At 53.5% G+C, this 15,810-nt stretch overlaps 1 protein-coding gene across 1 annotated transcript; it reads left to right on the top strand.

Annotated features, from left to right (window-relative positions):
- The first annotated feature begins 11,367 nt into the window (after positions 1-11,367).
- LOC100191500 (Galactan beta-14-galactosyltransferase GALS1) lies at positions 11,368-13,567 on the top strand. Its single transcript, NM_001136932.1, has 2 exons — positions 11,368-12,602; positions 12,830-13,567. The coding sequence occupies exons 1-2, from the start codon at positions 11,449-11,451 to the stop codon at positions 13,179-13,181; spliced, it is 1,506 nt and encodes a 501-aa protein (NP_001130404.1). The 5' UTR covers positions 11,368-11,448; the 3' UTR covers positions 13,182-13,567.
- The last annotated feature ends 2,243 nt before the right edge of the window (positions 13,568-15,810 follow it).

Raw genomic sequence — 15,810 nt, 5'->3', positions numbered from 1 at the left:
CCATCTTTCTTCTTTTGACTCGAGCCGGAGTCATTGACTTTGTCGTCCCTTGGCTCGTTGAAGATGGACTCCTTCTCATTGTCGTTGACCACCATCCCCTTTCCCTTAGGATCCATCTCTTCGGGCGATTAGTCCCTTTCTTGAAGAGAACGGCTCTGATACCAATTGAGAGCACCTAGAGGGGGGTGAATAGGTGATCCTGTAAAAACTTGAAACTTAATGCCACAAACTTGATTAAGTGTTAGAGCAATAAAGCCAAGTGGCTAGAAAGGAGTTCTTGCAAAACACGATAACCACAAAGATATCAACACAGAGAGGCACAGTGGTTTATCCCGTGGTTCGGCCAAGTCAACACTTGCCTACTCCACGTTGTGGCGTCCCAACGGACGAGGGTTGCAATCAACCCCTCTCAAGTGATCCAACGATCCACTTGAATACCACGGTGTTTCTTTTCCTTTCATTATATCCCGTTTGCGAGGAATCTCCACAACTTGGAGTCTCTCGCCCTTACAAAAGATGATCACAAAAGAACACGAAAGTAAGGATGGGATGAGCAACACACACAAGTCCACAGCAAATATGCACACACACGGCCAAGACTTGAGCTCTAATGAATATCACAAAGTTCTCACTAGAACAGAGCTCAAATCACTAAGAAAGTCAAACGAGTACGCAAAGACGAAGTGTGAATGATCAAGAATGCTCAAAGTGTGCTTGGTGTATTCCTCCATGCGCCTAGGGGTTCCTTTTATAGCCCCAAGGCAGCTAGGAGCCGTTGAGAGCATTCCAGGAAGGCAATTCTTGCCTTCTGTCGATTGGCGCACCGGACAGTCCGGTGCACCACTGGACACTGTCCGGTGCGGATTTCTTTCCTGTTTTGGCGCAGTCGACCGTTGAAGGTTTGGAGCCGTTGGCGCACCGGACATTGTCCAGTGCACACCGGACAGTCCGGTGCCCCCTTCAGACCGTTGGCCCGGCCACGCGTCACGCGCGGATTGCGCGGCCGACCGTTGGCTCACCGGACAGTCCGGTGAATTTTAGTCATACGCCACCGATGAAATCCCGAGAGCAGCCTTTTCACCAGAGCCAGCCTGGCGCACCGGACACTGTCCGGTGCACCACCAGACAGTCCGGTGCACCCAGACTGAGCAGAGTCTTGGCTGCTCGAGCCAAGTCTTTTCCAATTGTCTTTTCTCTGATTCTAGCACTTAGACAAATATGTTAGTACACAAAAACCAATGTACTAAGTCTAGAATCATACCTTTGTATTGATTTGCACTTTGTCCACCCTTTGGCATATACTCATTCCCTTAATGTGTGTTGGGCACTTAATCACCAAAATCTTATAGAAATGGCCCAAGGGCACATTTCCCTTTCACTCCTCTGCTGTCTGTCCAAGAATAAAGATGTCTTCGCCTGGTCCGCCCTCGACCTGGTCGGAGTCAGTCGCTCCATCATCGAGCACAACTTAGGAATCGACCCTTCGGTGAGGCCGAAGAAACAACGGCTGCGTAAGATGTCTGACGAGAAGACAGAAGCCGCCAAGGTTGAGGTACATCGCCTGCTTGAGGCCAAATTTATCGAGCCAATTGCCTACCCTACATGGCTCGCCAACATAGTGATGGTGCAGAAGAAGAGCGGCAAATGGCGGATGTACATCGATTTCACCAGTCTTAACAAGGCCTGCCCCAAGGACAACTTCCCGCTGCCTCGGATCGACAAAATCGTCGATAGTGCGGCCGGGTGCGAAGTCATGTCACTCCTTGATTGCTTCTCCGGCTACCATCAAATATATATGAAGGAGGAGGACAAGGCAAGCACCAGCTTCATAACACCCTTCGACACGTATTGCTTCATCAGAATGCCGGAGGGACTTAAGAACGCCGGGTCCACTTTCTCTCGGCTCACCAAAACGGTGCTCGAGGGCCAAGTCGGCAGAAACATATTTACGTATGTGGACGACATCGTCGTCGCCAGCAGAAGCAAGGAAGACCATCTGGCTGACCTCGCCGAAACATTTGCGAACATGCGGGACGCACGACTTCGCCTAAACCCCGAAAAGTGCGTCTTCGGCGTTCGCCAGGGGAAAATATTGGGCTATCTGGTGTCGCACCGCGGGATCGAAGCCAATCCAACCAAAATTCAGGCCATCATCAACATGATGCCCCCGCAGTCAGCCAGAGACGTCCAGCGACTGACAGGCAGATTGGCCGCCCTCAACAGATTCATCTCCAAATCCGTAGAGCAAAGTCTCCCTTTCCTCAAAACACTCCGCGGCGCAAAAGACTTCGCATGGGGACCAGAGCAGGCGGCGGCCTTCACCTCTTTGAAGCAGTACCTGTCAGAATTGGCGATTCTTACAAGCCTAGACCCCTCGCTACCGCTGTTGCTCTACATCGCAGCTTCGCCGCATGCGGTCAGCGCAGCACTGGTCCAAGAGCAGAACAGAGAGGGCTCGTTCAGGCAATGTCCAGTTTGTTACGTCTCCGAAGTACTCACGACATCAAAATGCAATATGACGGAACTGGAAAAAATCGCCTATGCAGTTGTTATGGCTTCGCGCAAATTGCGCCATTATTTCGAAGCGTTCAAGGTTCGTGTCACCTCAGATAGGGGACACGGCGAATTGTTTAGAAACCCGGAGGCATCAGTCCGGATTGCCAAATGGGCAGCCGAACTCTCTGGCTACCACATCACATTCGAACCCAGGACAACCATCAAGTCACAAGTCCTGGCAGACTTCGTCGTCGACTGGACTGGGCCAATAACACAGCCGGACACGTCAGCAGAGAGGGTATGGACAATCCATTGCGACGGCGCATGGTGCCATGCAGGGGCAGGCGCTGCTGCAGTCATTACGTCACCCACAGGGGTCAAGCACAGATACGCAGCGCGCCTCAGCTTTGCTTTGGAGTCTGACAGATGCACTAACAATATAGCAGAATACGAAGCTGTCATTCTCGGCCTTCGCAAGCTAAGGGCACTCGGTGTCACCACCTGCATCATCCAAACAGACTCCAAGGTAGTCGCCGGCCAAGTCGAGAAAGACTACACAGCGAAGGACCCCGCACTTATGCAGTACCTCGTGGCTATCAGTAGTCTCGAAAGACAATTCAAAGGTTTTACTTTACAACATGTGGACCGAGCCAAGAATGAGGAGGCTGACGCACTGGCCAAGGCAGCCGCCAGAGGCGAGGCCCTGCCTTCCGATGTATTCTACCATGTCATCGGCACGCCAGCCGTCCGCAGCCCAGAGGGGCTCCAAATAACCAATGACAGCGAGGGCCACCGCATATTCAACCTCATCATGACCGAAGACTGGCGTGCACCAATAACCCTGTTCCTGCAGGGGTACTATCATCCAACCGACATCAATGAGGCCAAGCGCCTCAAACATCGAAGCCGGGACTTCGCACTAATCGAAGGCCAGCTTTACAAGAAGGGGGTCAGTCAACCCATGCTTAAATGTGTCACCGAGATCGAAGGCGTCCAAATTCTGCGAAGTCCACAGTGGGACTTGCGGCTCTCACGTAGGGCCCAGGGCCCTAGCCGCAAAGGTGATCCGTCAAGGTTTCTACTGGCTCGCCATGATCTGCACTGCAAATCGGGTCACAAGGTCCTGCGAAGCCTGCCAGAAATTTTCTCCACGCTCAGGAAGCCCTTCGCAATTCACAAAGCTAATCGCCCACACGTGGCCTCTTCAGCGCTGGGGCCTGGACATTGTCGGGCCCCTACCTATGGCCCAGGGGAACCTCAAGTTCACCTTCATCACCGTCAAGTATTTTACCAAATGGATCGAGGCGAGGGTTGTATCCACGATAACATCGAAGACTGCCCAGAAATTCTTCTGGCAAAACATTGTTTGCCGCTTCGGAGTCCCGTCCGAACTCACAGTTGACAATGGCAAGCAATTTGACAGCCAAGACTTCAAGGATTTCTGCTTCTCCATCGGCACCAAGCTTGCCTTCGCCTCAGTGTACCACCCGCAATCCAACGGAGTTGTGGAACGCGCCAACGATAAACTTTTCACATTCGTCAAGAAAATGCTCCTCGACGACAAAAAGGCAAGTGGGCAGACCTGTTACCTGAAGCGGTCTGGGCGCTGAACACGACTGAGTGCAGGGCGACTGGGTTCACCCCTTTCCGCCTTCTATATGGATCGGAAGCCATGACTCCGCAAGAAATAAAACATGGGTCACCGCGGACAGTCGCGTCAGCCGTCCCCGACGTAGACGAGCCTACTTCGAAGGACCTCATCGACGGAGACCGCGTCTTCGCCCTACAGGCTCTAAACAAATATCAAGCTCAAACAAAAGCATGGCGCGACCACACAGTCATCCCGAGGGAATTCAGTGAAGGAGACCTCGTACTCGTCCGGACAGCTCGGACAGAGTCATGGGGCAAGCTAGAGCCAAAATGGGAGGGCCCTTTCATCGTCAAGACGAAGGCGTCCCCCAGCGCGTATAGGCTCACAACACCATCCGGCGAAGACTTAGAACATTCTTGGAACATTGACAATCTTCGCAAGTTTTTTGTTTGACTCCTCAGGGCCAACTCACCCCTTGTAATTCGCAAGACAGTTTTCATTCCGTCCCGCACTCTTTTCCTCCCGGGGGGTGAGGTTTTTAATGAGGCGAAGCCATGTAATATACAGGCAAAAAATCCCCCGCAAAAAAATTACAACATCGAAAAAGACCGCGTCGACGGCCTTCGGCATTCAACAAACACGAAGTCACCATGAGGGACAGCGCTGGCTACCCTCGCGTGCGACAGTCCGCGCAAAAGTCGCAGCCGGACCAGCACAACAAGTGCACAAAATCGAAGTCTTCTCCAAAAGACTATCCGTGCAAAAGTCGCCTAAGGGTGCAGCCGGACCAGCACAACAAGTGCGCAAAATCGAAGTCTTCTCCAAAAGACTATCCGTGCAAAAGTCGCCTAAGGGTGCAGCCGGACCAGCACAACAAGTGCGCAAAATCGAAGTCTTCTCCAAAAGACTATACGTGCAAAATTCGCCTAAGGGTGCAGCCGGACTAGCACAACAAGTACGAAAAATCGAAGTCTTCCTCCCAAGACTATCCGTACAAAAGTCGCCTGAGGGTGCAGCTGGACTGACATAATAAACGCGCTAGACCTAGCGCACAAGTCCCCTACGGGCATGGCCGTATCAGCTAAAGCACACAGCCTCATCATACAAATTATAGTTACATACGTACAGCGAGGGCATCACACCTTACAATGGTTCAACCTTCGGGATGATACCCATCTCCCTATAGTTAAACAACATTATCCTCAGCTCCTCACCCTCAAACAGACTTCGCAACTCCACCTCACCTACACTCGCCCCAGCTGGCAAGGACAACAATTCCCGCCTACCAGCCCTGTCCACACGAAGACAACCACCCTCCACCTCACTCACTCTGCGCTTCGCCACCGCCCTTCGCCGCCTACGCCCAACGCTCGGACCGGGAACCTCAGCACCCATCACACACGGCGAAGCCTCCGCCGCAGCCACATCCAACGCCGCAAAATAATCCAAGTCCTCATCCGAAGACTCTTCAGTCCACACCACCGAACTCCCAGAATCATCAGACTCAAAAAACTTAGACACAGAATCACCCGAATCATTTTCCGCAACCATGGTCGAAGCCGCCACAAAATTAGCACTTTCAGTAGCGGTTGCGTGCGCAGGCCCAAAACCCTGAACCTGCGCAGCAACCGAGGTTCAGTAACACGTAGACAAAATTTACAACCCCCCCCCTTGAACCTATTCATCTACTTAGCCACCTGCGCGGGCGCGTCCGCAGCCGTAGGGCCTTCGACCGTCGGCTCCGCCACCACCTCCTGAGCGCCTTTGACTGTCGGCACAGGGGCCGACACAGGGTCTTCGCCGGCAGCAGCAGGCACAGGCACGTCTGATGGGCCTTCACCAGCATCCGAGGGCAGCACCGGTCCGCCCTCCGCAGCCTTGGGCGGCGCACTGTTTAGACCTCCGAGGTCTTCGACTTCCTCGGCATGCGCCATCTGCAGCAACAGCACACTCATTCAGCAAACCCGCACGTACCCACATTCAATCACATGAAACAATAGACAAGACTTACCTGCTCTCTTGCCCGATCAGACCGCTCCCTGACCGCCTCCCGGCCATAAGGACCCCACATCCGATCGAAGAGGGCCCCCGCGGAATCCTTCACCACAGGGTCTTCGACCTTAAAAATTTCGCAGCCAAAGTCTTCTTCGGACCGGTCGAAGCCCTCATAGTGACTGCACCCCTCGCGGGATAGCGCATTCATGGCCCCTTCGCAAGTGACGAGGGAGGCAAAGGACATGAATCCCTCCATGATGTTCGGGAGCGCCAGCAATTCCTCTTGCAGCCACTCGAGGAAGCGAAGGCCCGCCTCTCGGTCGGGCACCTCGAAGTCAGCAGTCCGCGCACCCAGCTCGCGGTATGAGTCCACGAGCTGTTTGCGCGTCCGCTCAACTTACGAGCGCGTAGAGGCCTCGGCCCTGTCCATGCAGGCGTGCAGAGCGTTGAACCGCACCTCCCATTCCTCGGCGCGTTGGCTGGCGAGACTCCCCTCCGCCCGCGCCAATTTGGCCTCCGCCTGCGCCTTGGCGATGGCCTGGTTGGCCTCCCTCCTTTCCTCCACCAGCTGGCGCCGGAGGTCCGCCCGCTCGCCCTCCAGGGCGGCCACCTTCTCCGCCAGCCTGCGGCTCTTGCTCTCCGCAGCCGACTTCTCCCGGACGGCGTCCGCGTGCTGCGCCCGAAGTCTCTCGACTTCGGCAGACACATCTGCAGTAAGGGCACCCGACGCCACGCGGTCGGCGAAGTCGGCCGCCTAACAGACACACTTAAGACCATAATCCTCATGAAAGCGGCAAACACCGAAGTCTAGCTCAACTTACTTGACTTAGCTGCTGCGACAGCTGCTGCGACGCCTCCCTCAGCCGGTGGGACATGGTGCCCGCTTCGTCCTTGACAGCAGTGGCCGTCGAAATCTCGCCGCCAGCGCTGCAAGCGCCACCCTTCACCCCACGCACCGCGGTTGACGCCGTGCTTGCCACCGCAGGCGGGACAACAACCAGTTGCCCCTCGCCCGACCCTGCAACGTATCATCGGTCAAAAACAAAAAAATGCTTACCAACGAGATAGTCGTCCACGCTGATATTCGTGCTGAAGTCGGCAACGCGTTTCCCCGGCGAAGGCAGCTCCCGGACCTTCGCAGCCCCGTCCGGGGCAGACTTGGCTCCGCCGGCGCCGACCGCCTTCGCGCTCTCCGGGACCTTGCTGGATCTAGGCGCGGCCGGCTTCGCATCCAGCGTCGGCTGGCTACCGCCGGGGGCAACAGCCTTTGCACTCCCTCACGCTCTCTTCGCTTCACGCCTAGCATCGGGGAGCCTGATGACCGCTCGGCACTTCTGCGCAGCATCCTGGCGATCCTTGTTCATCACTGTCGACACAATAGCAGCAATATTTCGTCCGTAAGGAAACACTTTCAAGTCACGAGCCATGCGAGATGTAAAGAAGTCTTCGCCAGCCCGCGGGGGATAGGAACGTTCTTGGGCCAGCGACCCCCGGTAACCTCCAGCATCCGCGCCGAAGACTCCCGGAGCTCGGGCGAAGACATCCTTCCCCCGGGGGCCGCGCATGTCCCCATCAACTCCATAGCAAAACTATCGGAGACCCTCAGTTCTCCCACTGCAGTACCTAGCTTCCTCTTCTTAGTGGCTGGGGTGGCCTTCCGCGCGGGGGCGTCTTCAGTCACAGCCGCTGGTTTTTTCCCGCGGCGGTCGACAACGCCTTCCCCGGGATAACCGCCATACGGCAAACAATTCAACTCGAAGACCCTATTCAAGCGGTCGTTGGATCCACGTATGTCCCAGCTCCGCTGCGCCTCCGTCTTCGCCACGTAGCGCCCAACAATTCGCACCGCCCCATCCTCCGCCTCACGCACAACCGCGGCAGGATCCCGCCCTTGCACATCCAAAGCAAAAAGCGGACTTCGCACTTTCCGCCCACCCAGGGAGGGCATCTCGCGAGGGCATACTTTGCCCAGCGACCATCCATGCGCCAAAGGCCACACCCCATACCCTATGAATTCCTCAACCAGATCACGCCCACTACTCGTACGTGCAGCGATCCGAAGGGCCCCTTCATTCTCATCATCCTCCGCCACTTCAAATGGCGGGTACGCCACATAATAATGCGAGCACATAATGGTAGCAGGGAGCCCAGGATGATCTTCGACCTCAGCCTCTGAAACATAGAACCAGTAGTCCCACTAGTTGCCCCACTTATTTCGGGCACAGGGGACCAGCTCCACAACTTCCATCGAAGTCTTCCCGGACTTCGGTGTGAAAGTGCACGATCCGAATTGCGCAATTTTATGTCCAATCTTTCTATTCTGCCAGTGCAGACAGTATTGCTTGGCGAAGACTTCCACCGAAGGTTGACCGCCATACGACGTCGTTGCCCAGACATACTTCGTCAATGCCACCACGACGTTCGGTGTCAGCTGATGAACCTGGACTTCAAACTTCTGCAGAACCTCCGACACAAAACGATGCACGGGTAGACGAAGTCCGGCGATGAAAAATGACTCAAAAACAACCAATTCGCCCTCGGGCTCGGGAACCTCCTCTGTCCCTGGCACACGCCCAACCCCACCGCCAAAATACCCCAACTGTTGCATATCTTGCACGCGGACCAACGACATCCACGAAACACTGAATTCCACTGTATCACCTGGTTGTAATTCCGTCGCCGCCATAGTGCCCGAGAGATCTTCAGAAGACGCCTCGGCCATCGGCGTGGTCGCAGCAGACGAGGAGGAAGACGGCATGGCTACGTACCGTCGACGGCGGCGCGCGGTCTGCTTCACGCGGGCCAGTTCTCCGACGAACAGGAGCAAGGAGGGCAGACGAGCAAGCGAGCAGTTTGAAAAAGGGAGGTTAGGGTTTTCGCAGTGCGCAGAAAGGTGAACTTCAATCCGCGCCGCCCCCACCCCCTTTTTATACACAGGACGCGACGCTTCGGGAAACCCGCAATCCAACAGTACGGCGTCAATCAACGGTCATGTCAAAAACCCCAGCGGAACCACTTCGAGCGAGGGCAGCGTCTCCACCATCTAGCGACGCCTTCGGCACCAGATGACTTAGTCGAACTGGTCTCTCGGAGGGCAAATGTTGGGGCGAAGGCGAAGACGCCACCCTTCGCTCGATGCCTTCGCTAGACTCGCTGCTCCAACGGAGACAAGACGACTGGCAGACTTGACCCTTCGTCCCACGCGTCGCAGGACGAAGGCCCATGACGAGGTCGTCTCATCTCACGGCCTCGTCCAACATGGAGGCCCACGCGTGAACCGGCCCTATGCGGCCGCTACGCATTACGGGCCTAATTTGTAAAGGCTTTCCTGTAATTACAGTCTGTAACCCTGCTTTATGGGAATATTCCGGGGATAATCTGGGCGCCTGAGGGCACATGCGTCCTTAACTCAAGATGCTGGGCACTCAGGCACCTATAAATACCCCCGCACAGTGCCCTTGAGAGGCTGGATTAACAGAGCTATTGCCATCTCGAGTTGAAACCTTATTTACATCGCTTTTACTCTCTCGTTGGATCAACTTGCCCAGGAGAGCAAGTTCCAACAGACGCGCCGCCTGCCGCTGTGCTGACGGACGACGTGCCCTCTCAGCATTTAATATGTCCCGTCCCATCCGCTGGCAGGCGGCGTCAAGGTCATCCAGCAGGCGGCGCGCCTGCCGGGTCTGCTGGCGAACAGTGCGCCCGTGCCAGGCAGCGCACTGTGTTATCCCTTCTACAAGAAGCTTCCCCTGCACGCCGAAGATACACAGATCTCGGGTGACAGGACACAAGGAGATTGCTCCGGCAGAAAATATTTATAGTCCCAAGTGTTATATTCTCTATGTCCCTGGGCCCGCATATCGGGGCTCAATGTCTTTGTGCATGCCCCCCTTCAGCTATAAAAGGGGAGGCATGCGACGTTACAAGACAGATCCAAGCTTAGACTCACAATACATTACATAGTGGAGTAGAGTGTTACGCCCCGGCGGCCCGAACCACTCTAAACCCTCGTGTGCTCTCGTGTCTTCATCCACCAACCTCGTAACAAGCAAAACACTTAGGCCCCTCCTCATTTTAGGAATTAGGGCGGGTGCAATCCGCCACCCGGCCGGAGAGATTTACCCTCCGACAAATGTGTTCCTGACTGTTTCGAGTAGAATCTAGAAAATAGAGGACACAAAACAGTATGACACTGTTTGCAGAGAGAAATTTGAAACAAGGGATAAGATAGATGATCTACTATAGATAGCCTAATATCGTGGGACATAAAGTAAAAGAGCTGACGTGGACACACTTGAGAGCATATTTGCTCCTGGCTTAACACTGTAATAAGAATAGCTCATTCATTTGAATCATTTGGATTATGATAAGCCCGATAGAAATATCACTAGAATCTACTCACTCCCTGCCAAAATAAAATTCGTTTTACCTTTCTAGCCAATTTATATAATAATCAGTATATATATTCATCATTATTCGTTTGAACATAAAAAATAAAGTTAAAACGACTAATATTTTAGGACAAGTTAAAACGACTAATATTTTAGGACCGATAAAGTATTATCTTATCAAGTATTCTACTCCTTCCGTCTAAAAATAGTATCCGTTTGATCTCTTTATTTTTATGTTTATATATTAAATAGATGATGATAAATCTATACACATATATAAAACACATATCAAATATTGCATGACCAAAAACAAATTTTAATTTATAACATATTGAGTACATTTGAAACATATTTTAATTCATATTCTATCCGTACTAAAATATAATTCGTTTTAGATTATAATTTATACTCTATTCGTCCCAAAATATAATTCGTTTTAGACAAATCGTATATTCATTAGGTAATATATGAATGTAGTTTACGTATATATCTATTTATTATCATTTGAATAAACATGGACAGAAAAAATAGTGAGCTAGAAAAAAACTATATTTTAGGACGGAGGGGTATATTTTAGAATCTTAAAATCTGATAGAACTATAATTCCTTTTATTCTGATTTGTGAGAATCCAATCAAACGGCACAGTGGACTTCTAGCAGCTTCCTTGGGTAAAGAGAACGCCGAGACAACATTCTGCGGACCAAAGGGTCACCGGAAGTCCGGAACACCCCGACTCGAGACGCGCGTCGATACCGAGACGGCGAGGGGTCAGTCCTCCATCAATCAATGGGCGTTGGCCAGGACCGGAAACTTTTGGACGAGAAAAGCCAAAAGCGGGCGGCTAATTAATCCGCCATCCACCAATGGAAAACCACACCTCACACTCTCCGACACTCCCGCTCCGCTTCACCCAGTCCCATACCCCAGCCGACCAGCCCGGCGCGCGGTGGCACTGTGGCAGCGCTCACACGGCAATGCGGAAGGACGCTGCCGCCGCCGGCATTGCGCCGGGTTCGGCGCCCGCGTTTCTCTGCTTCGACCTTAAGCCCTTCCTCGCCGCGCTCACCGTGCTCACGCTCCTCGCCGCCGCCTGGCAGCTCCGGCCTTACCAATCCCTCCTCGCTTCCCCATTCTCCGCTGCGTGCCCGCAACCCACCGCCGGCGTCTCGCTTCCCCGCGCGCTGGCCGTCCACGCCAAGAAGGCCTCCTCCGCCACCAACTCCACCGTTTCGTCCTCGCCGTCGCCGCCGCCCGGCCCCGAGCGGCGGGAGTTCCACGCCGTGGGCAGCGCGGCGGCGCTGTTCGTGCAGATGGGCGCGTACCGCGGGGGTCCCTACACCTTCGCGGTCGTGGGGCTGGCGTCCAAGCCCACGCACGTCTACGGCAAGCCGTGGTTCCGCTGCGAGTGGGAGCCCAGCGACGCCTCGTCGCCGCCGATGCGCGCGGCCAAGACGTACCACATGCTCCCGGACTGGGGCTACGGCCGCGTCTACACCGTGGTGGTCGTGAACTGCACGTTCCCGCGCGTCCCCAACGCCGACAGCGCGGGCGGCAGGCTCGTCCTGTACGCGCACTACGGGCCGTCGCGGTCCCCGGCCTCCCGCCGCGAGCGGATCGTGGCGCTGGAGGAGAGCCCCGGCGCCTACGACGAGGCCGCGTTCCGGACTACGCCGCCGCACCGGTACGACTACCTCTACTGCGGGTCCTCGCTGTACGGCAACCTGAGCGCGGCGCGGGTGCGGGAGTGGATGGCGTACCACGCGCGCTTCTTCGGCGCCCGCTCCCACTTCGTGTTCCACGACGCCGGCGGCGTGGGCCCCGCCGTGCGCGCCGCGCTCGAGCCGTGGGTGCGCGCCGGCCGCGCCACGCTGCAGGACGTGCGCGCGCAGGCCGAGTACGATGGGTGGTACCACAACCAGTTCCTCGTCGTCAACGACTGCCTGCACCGGTACCGGCACGCGGCCAAGTGGACCTTCTTCTTCGACGTCGACGAGTACATGTTCCTGCCCGACGGCCGCGCGCTCGAGGATGTGCTCGCCGAGCTTGAGCCGTACACGCAGTTCACCATCGAACAGAACCCAATGTCGAGCAAGCTGTGCGTCGATGATCCGGCGGCCGACTATTCCAAGTAAGTGACTCCTTTATTCCTCGAAATCGATCTGAATTTGACTAAAGGGCCCAATTGGCTGTGCGTTGCGTTTGCTTCTAAAGTTGCTGCTTTCTTGCAATGCCCACTCCCATAGTCCCGTAGAAGCATTTCGATTGGCAATTTCTAGTGCCGTAGAAGCATTCCTAGTTGCATGTCCAAAGAAGCTAAGTGAGACGACTTATTCTTCTTCGCCTTAACTTGTGCAGCCAATGGGGATTCGAGAAGCTGGTTTTCCGGAACTCGATCACCGGGGTGAGGAGGGACAGGAAGTACGCGATCCAGGCGAAGAACGCGTACGCCACAGGCGTCCACATGTCCGAGAACGTGATCGGCAACACCACGCACAAGACGGAGCACCTCATCCGGTACTACCACTACCACAACACCATCAACGTCCTCGGCGAGGTGTGCCGCGAGTTCGTCTCCGTTCCACCGAAGAAGGGCGGCGGCCTGACGTGGTCCGAGAAGACGCCCTGGTACTACGACGGCAGCATGAAGCGCGTCGCCGGCGCTGTGCGCGAGTTCGAGAGGGAGACCATCGGCGACGTGCGGCTATGACGGACCAGCAGGAGTGCTGCTGATGTACAGTTTTTGTGGTATGGCTGTGAGCCATTCAGGAAGGAGCTAGGCTGCCTTGGCTTACTGCGTTACCTGTTGGGTTCGGAGCTATCTGAGCTGACAGAGATGCAGCGAAAGCGAAGCTGCTGCAACCTTGTGTGCCGGTGGTGTTGTGTTGGCCCGTGATTCTGATGTGATGATGATGAGAGGCAAAGATGACGTTCTTGTAAAACATATATATGTCTGCAGTGTAAATTCCATTGCATTTTTTTGTTGTTGCTGTTGTTGTTTTATTGTTCAAATATACACATTGTATTCTGTTCTTGGAAGTTTCAGCAATGTAGAAACCATTCAGAACCGTGTTCTGTTTTATGGCTTTTATTTTGAACTTGGTCATTTTTTGTTGGAGCCATAAGATGGTCTTGGGATAATAAACTGTATAGAGGTCACGATGGTTTTGGAATGCCACAAAGTCTTGCAGCCTAGAAATGCAGAGAGAAAGAGAGAGGGGAGTAGGGACCGGAGGGTGGGCGCGGTGTCATTCATGGAGCGTAGCGTTGTATGATTGGGCAAGGTTGGCTTTTGCTGGACCATTTGCAGGAGGCCGTGGTATGGAGAAGTTGTCTCCAGCTGCTACTGCTGCTGCTGCCTTCCTTGTCATGGCATTCCTTGATGTCGTGGTGCGCCACATTTAAGGGTGACTATTAGTGGTCTCCCATAAGATCTATTCAAACCACTGTGTCACTTCGGTTCGACGTCACAACATTTTTAGGTTGTGTCCAAAAGAAGGTCCAGTAATGTAAACTGTTGTTTTAGTCTTTTTTTTTGTAGAAAGGCACTTTTGGAAAGATCATATGAATAGGAAGCTTTGGTAGACAGTTAGGCCCTATTTGGTTCCCTTAGTCATTAGACTAAATTTTAGTGGCTAAAGTTTAGTCGCTAAAGTACACGTTTGGTTCCAGTGACTAAACTGGATTAAAGAGCATTAATTACTGTGAATAATGACTATTTTACCCCTATTAATTAATGGATGTTTGCTATAAGAAAAAAGTGGAGAGGACAAATAAGGTAAAAATACTACTTTAGTCCCTTTTAGTCACCCCTTAGTGACTAAAGAACTAAAGTTTAGTCTCTTTTAGTCACCATATTTACGGTGAATATTTTCGGGCTGGGCTGCTTAACGGTGAATATTTAGTCTATAGTTCGATGAGTTAAACCTGTCGGACATCCCGACAGACATCCCGATCTGGCCCAAATAATTAATCGGGTCTAACCGTACCATGCTTAAGCAGGCCGTGCTTCAACGGGCCTGGACCGGGCGGCCCGTTTGGATATCTCTAACCGTGCTTCTTGCCTACGAAAAGTCACAATTGGTTGCCGTCAGCTGTACATAGTCTTTGCAAAGAGGGATAATCATTCCTGTAATTGGAAAATTGAGAAGGCATGTAACCTGACTCTACAAGTAGGTGTACAGTGTCATTGCTACATGCGGCAGCAGGGATGGCAACAGATCAAACGCTCGTAGATTTGTAGCAGAAGATGTTGCATTGCATCTCCCTCCGTTTCGCTGTTGAGATCTTAGGATGATGATTCGTCCGGTTGGAAGACTGGAAAATTGAAGGATGTCAAAACGAGCCGGTGAGAATGACTCGTGACGTAGTACATGGCAACAAGACTAGGCAGCAATCCGCACGCAAAAGCCATCCCATCCCACCGCGCAGCTCGTGGTCCGTGGGCCGTGGGGGATGGGGGGATCCACGGGAGCCGTTGTGGAGTGTGGACGCCTTTGAACGGTTGCGTACGAGTGGCCAGGAGCACTCCAGACCAGAGTCCACAGACTTTTCAGTTTCAGAGAGGCAGAGCTCGTCAGAACTGTCCCGGGACTCGGGAGCTGCACGGTTGCCTGCCGGTCATCTCATCTGCATCTCGTTTAGAAACGTGGTGGCACCTGAAGCACGCGGCTGCAGCATCCAACTCGGGAGTGATGACAGTTTTGTACATCTCTTTTCATCTGATCAAGCTTTTTAGTTTAATTTATTGATTTATGCAACTTAATATAGTATCAGAGATAGCAAATGTCTTGAATTCGAATCCTAGTTAGCACAATTTAAAAAAATTATTGTTCGCTCTTATATTCCATGTCAGAGATAAAAAAGAGGCTCGGTGTGAGTGAAAGTGTTACAACATGATTGTGTGAGTGGAAGTGTTACAACATAATATGAGTTGCGAGTATGGGAAGTGGTGCCATGGATAGCCTCTCCGTAGGGAGCATGTCCTGTGAGTCCGTACCCTTCCGGGTTCGGCTAAGACGGCTCCTCAGGCGACACAACGAACCCACAAATGATATGAAAACGGCGTCGAGAGGACTTGACACGCGTTTCCATTTTGTTTGCAGACAGCACACGATACTTGATCACAGTTTGGACTATCGCCGTCCGGCCGGCTGGGGGTAGGCAGATGCGTGTCCATGTATACGACCTGTGACTGTGAGGGCAGGGCGAGGTGCCGGGCTCACGCTTCCTTCCATGATGAATTGACAGCAGAAAAAAAAAATCCAGCAGCAAAAGCTTCTTTCTCGATTAAGCGTTTCGCGGCCTGCGACAGTTGACGACGGGGGCGTTCCGTTCCG

This window comes from Zea mays, chromosome 9 (assembly GCF_902167145.1).
Source record: "Zea mays cultivar B73 chromosome 9, Zm-B73-REFERENCE-NAM-5.0, whole genome shotgun sequence".
Lineage (NCBI taxonomy): Eukaryota > Viridiplantae > Streptophyta > Magnoliopsida > Poales > Poaceae > Zea > Zea mays.
Note: the sequence above shows the minus strand (reverse complement) of the source record. Positions and strands in the feature narration are given on the sequence as shown.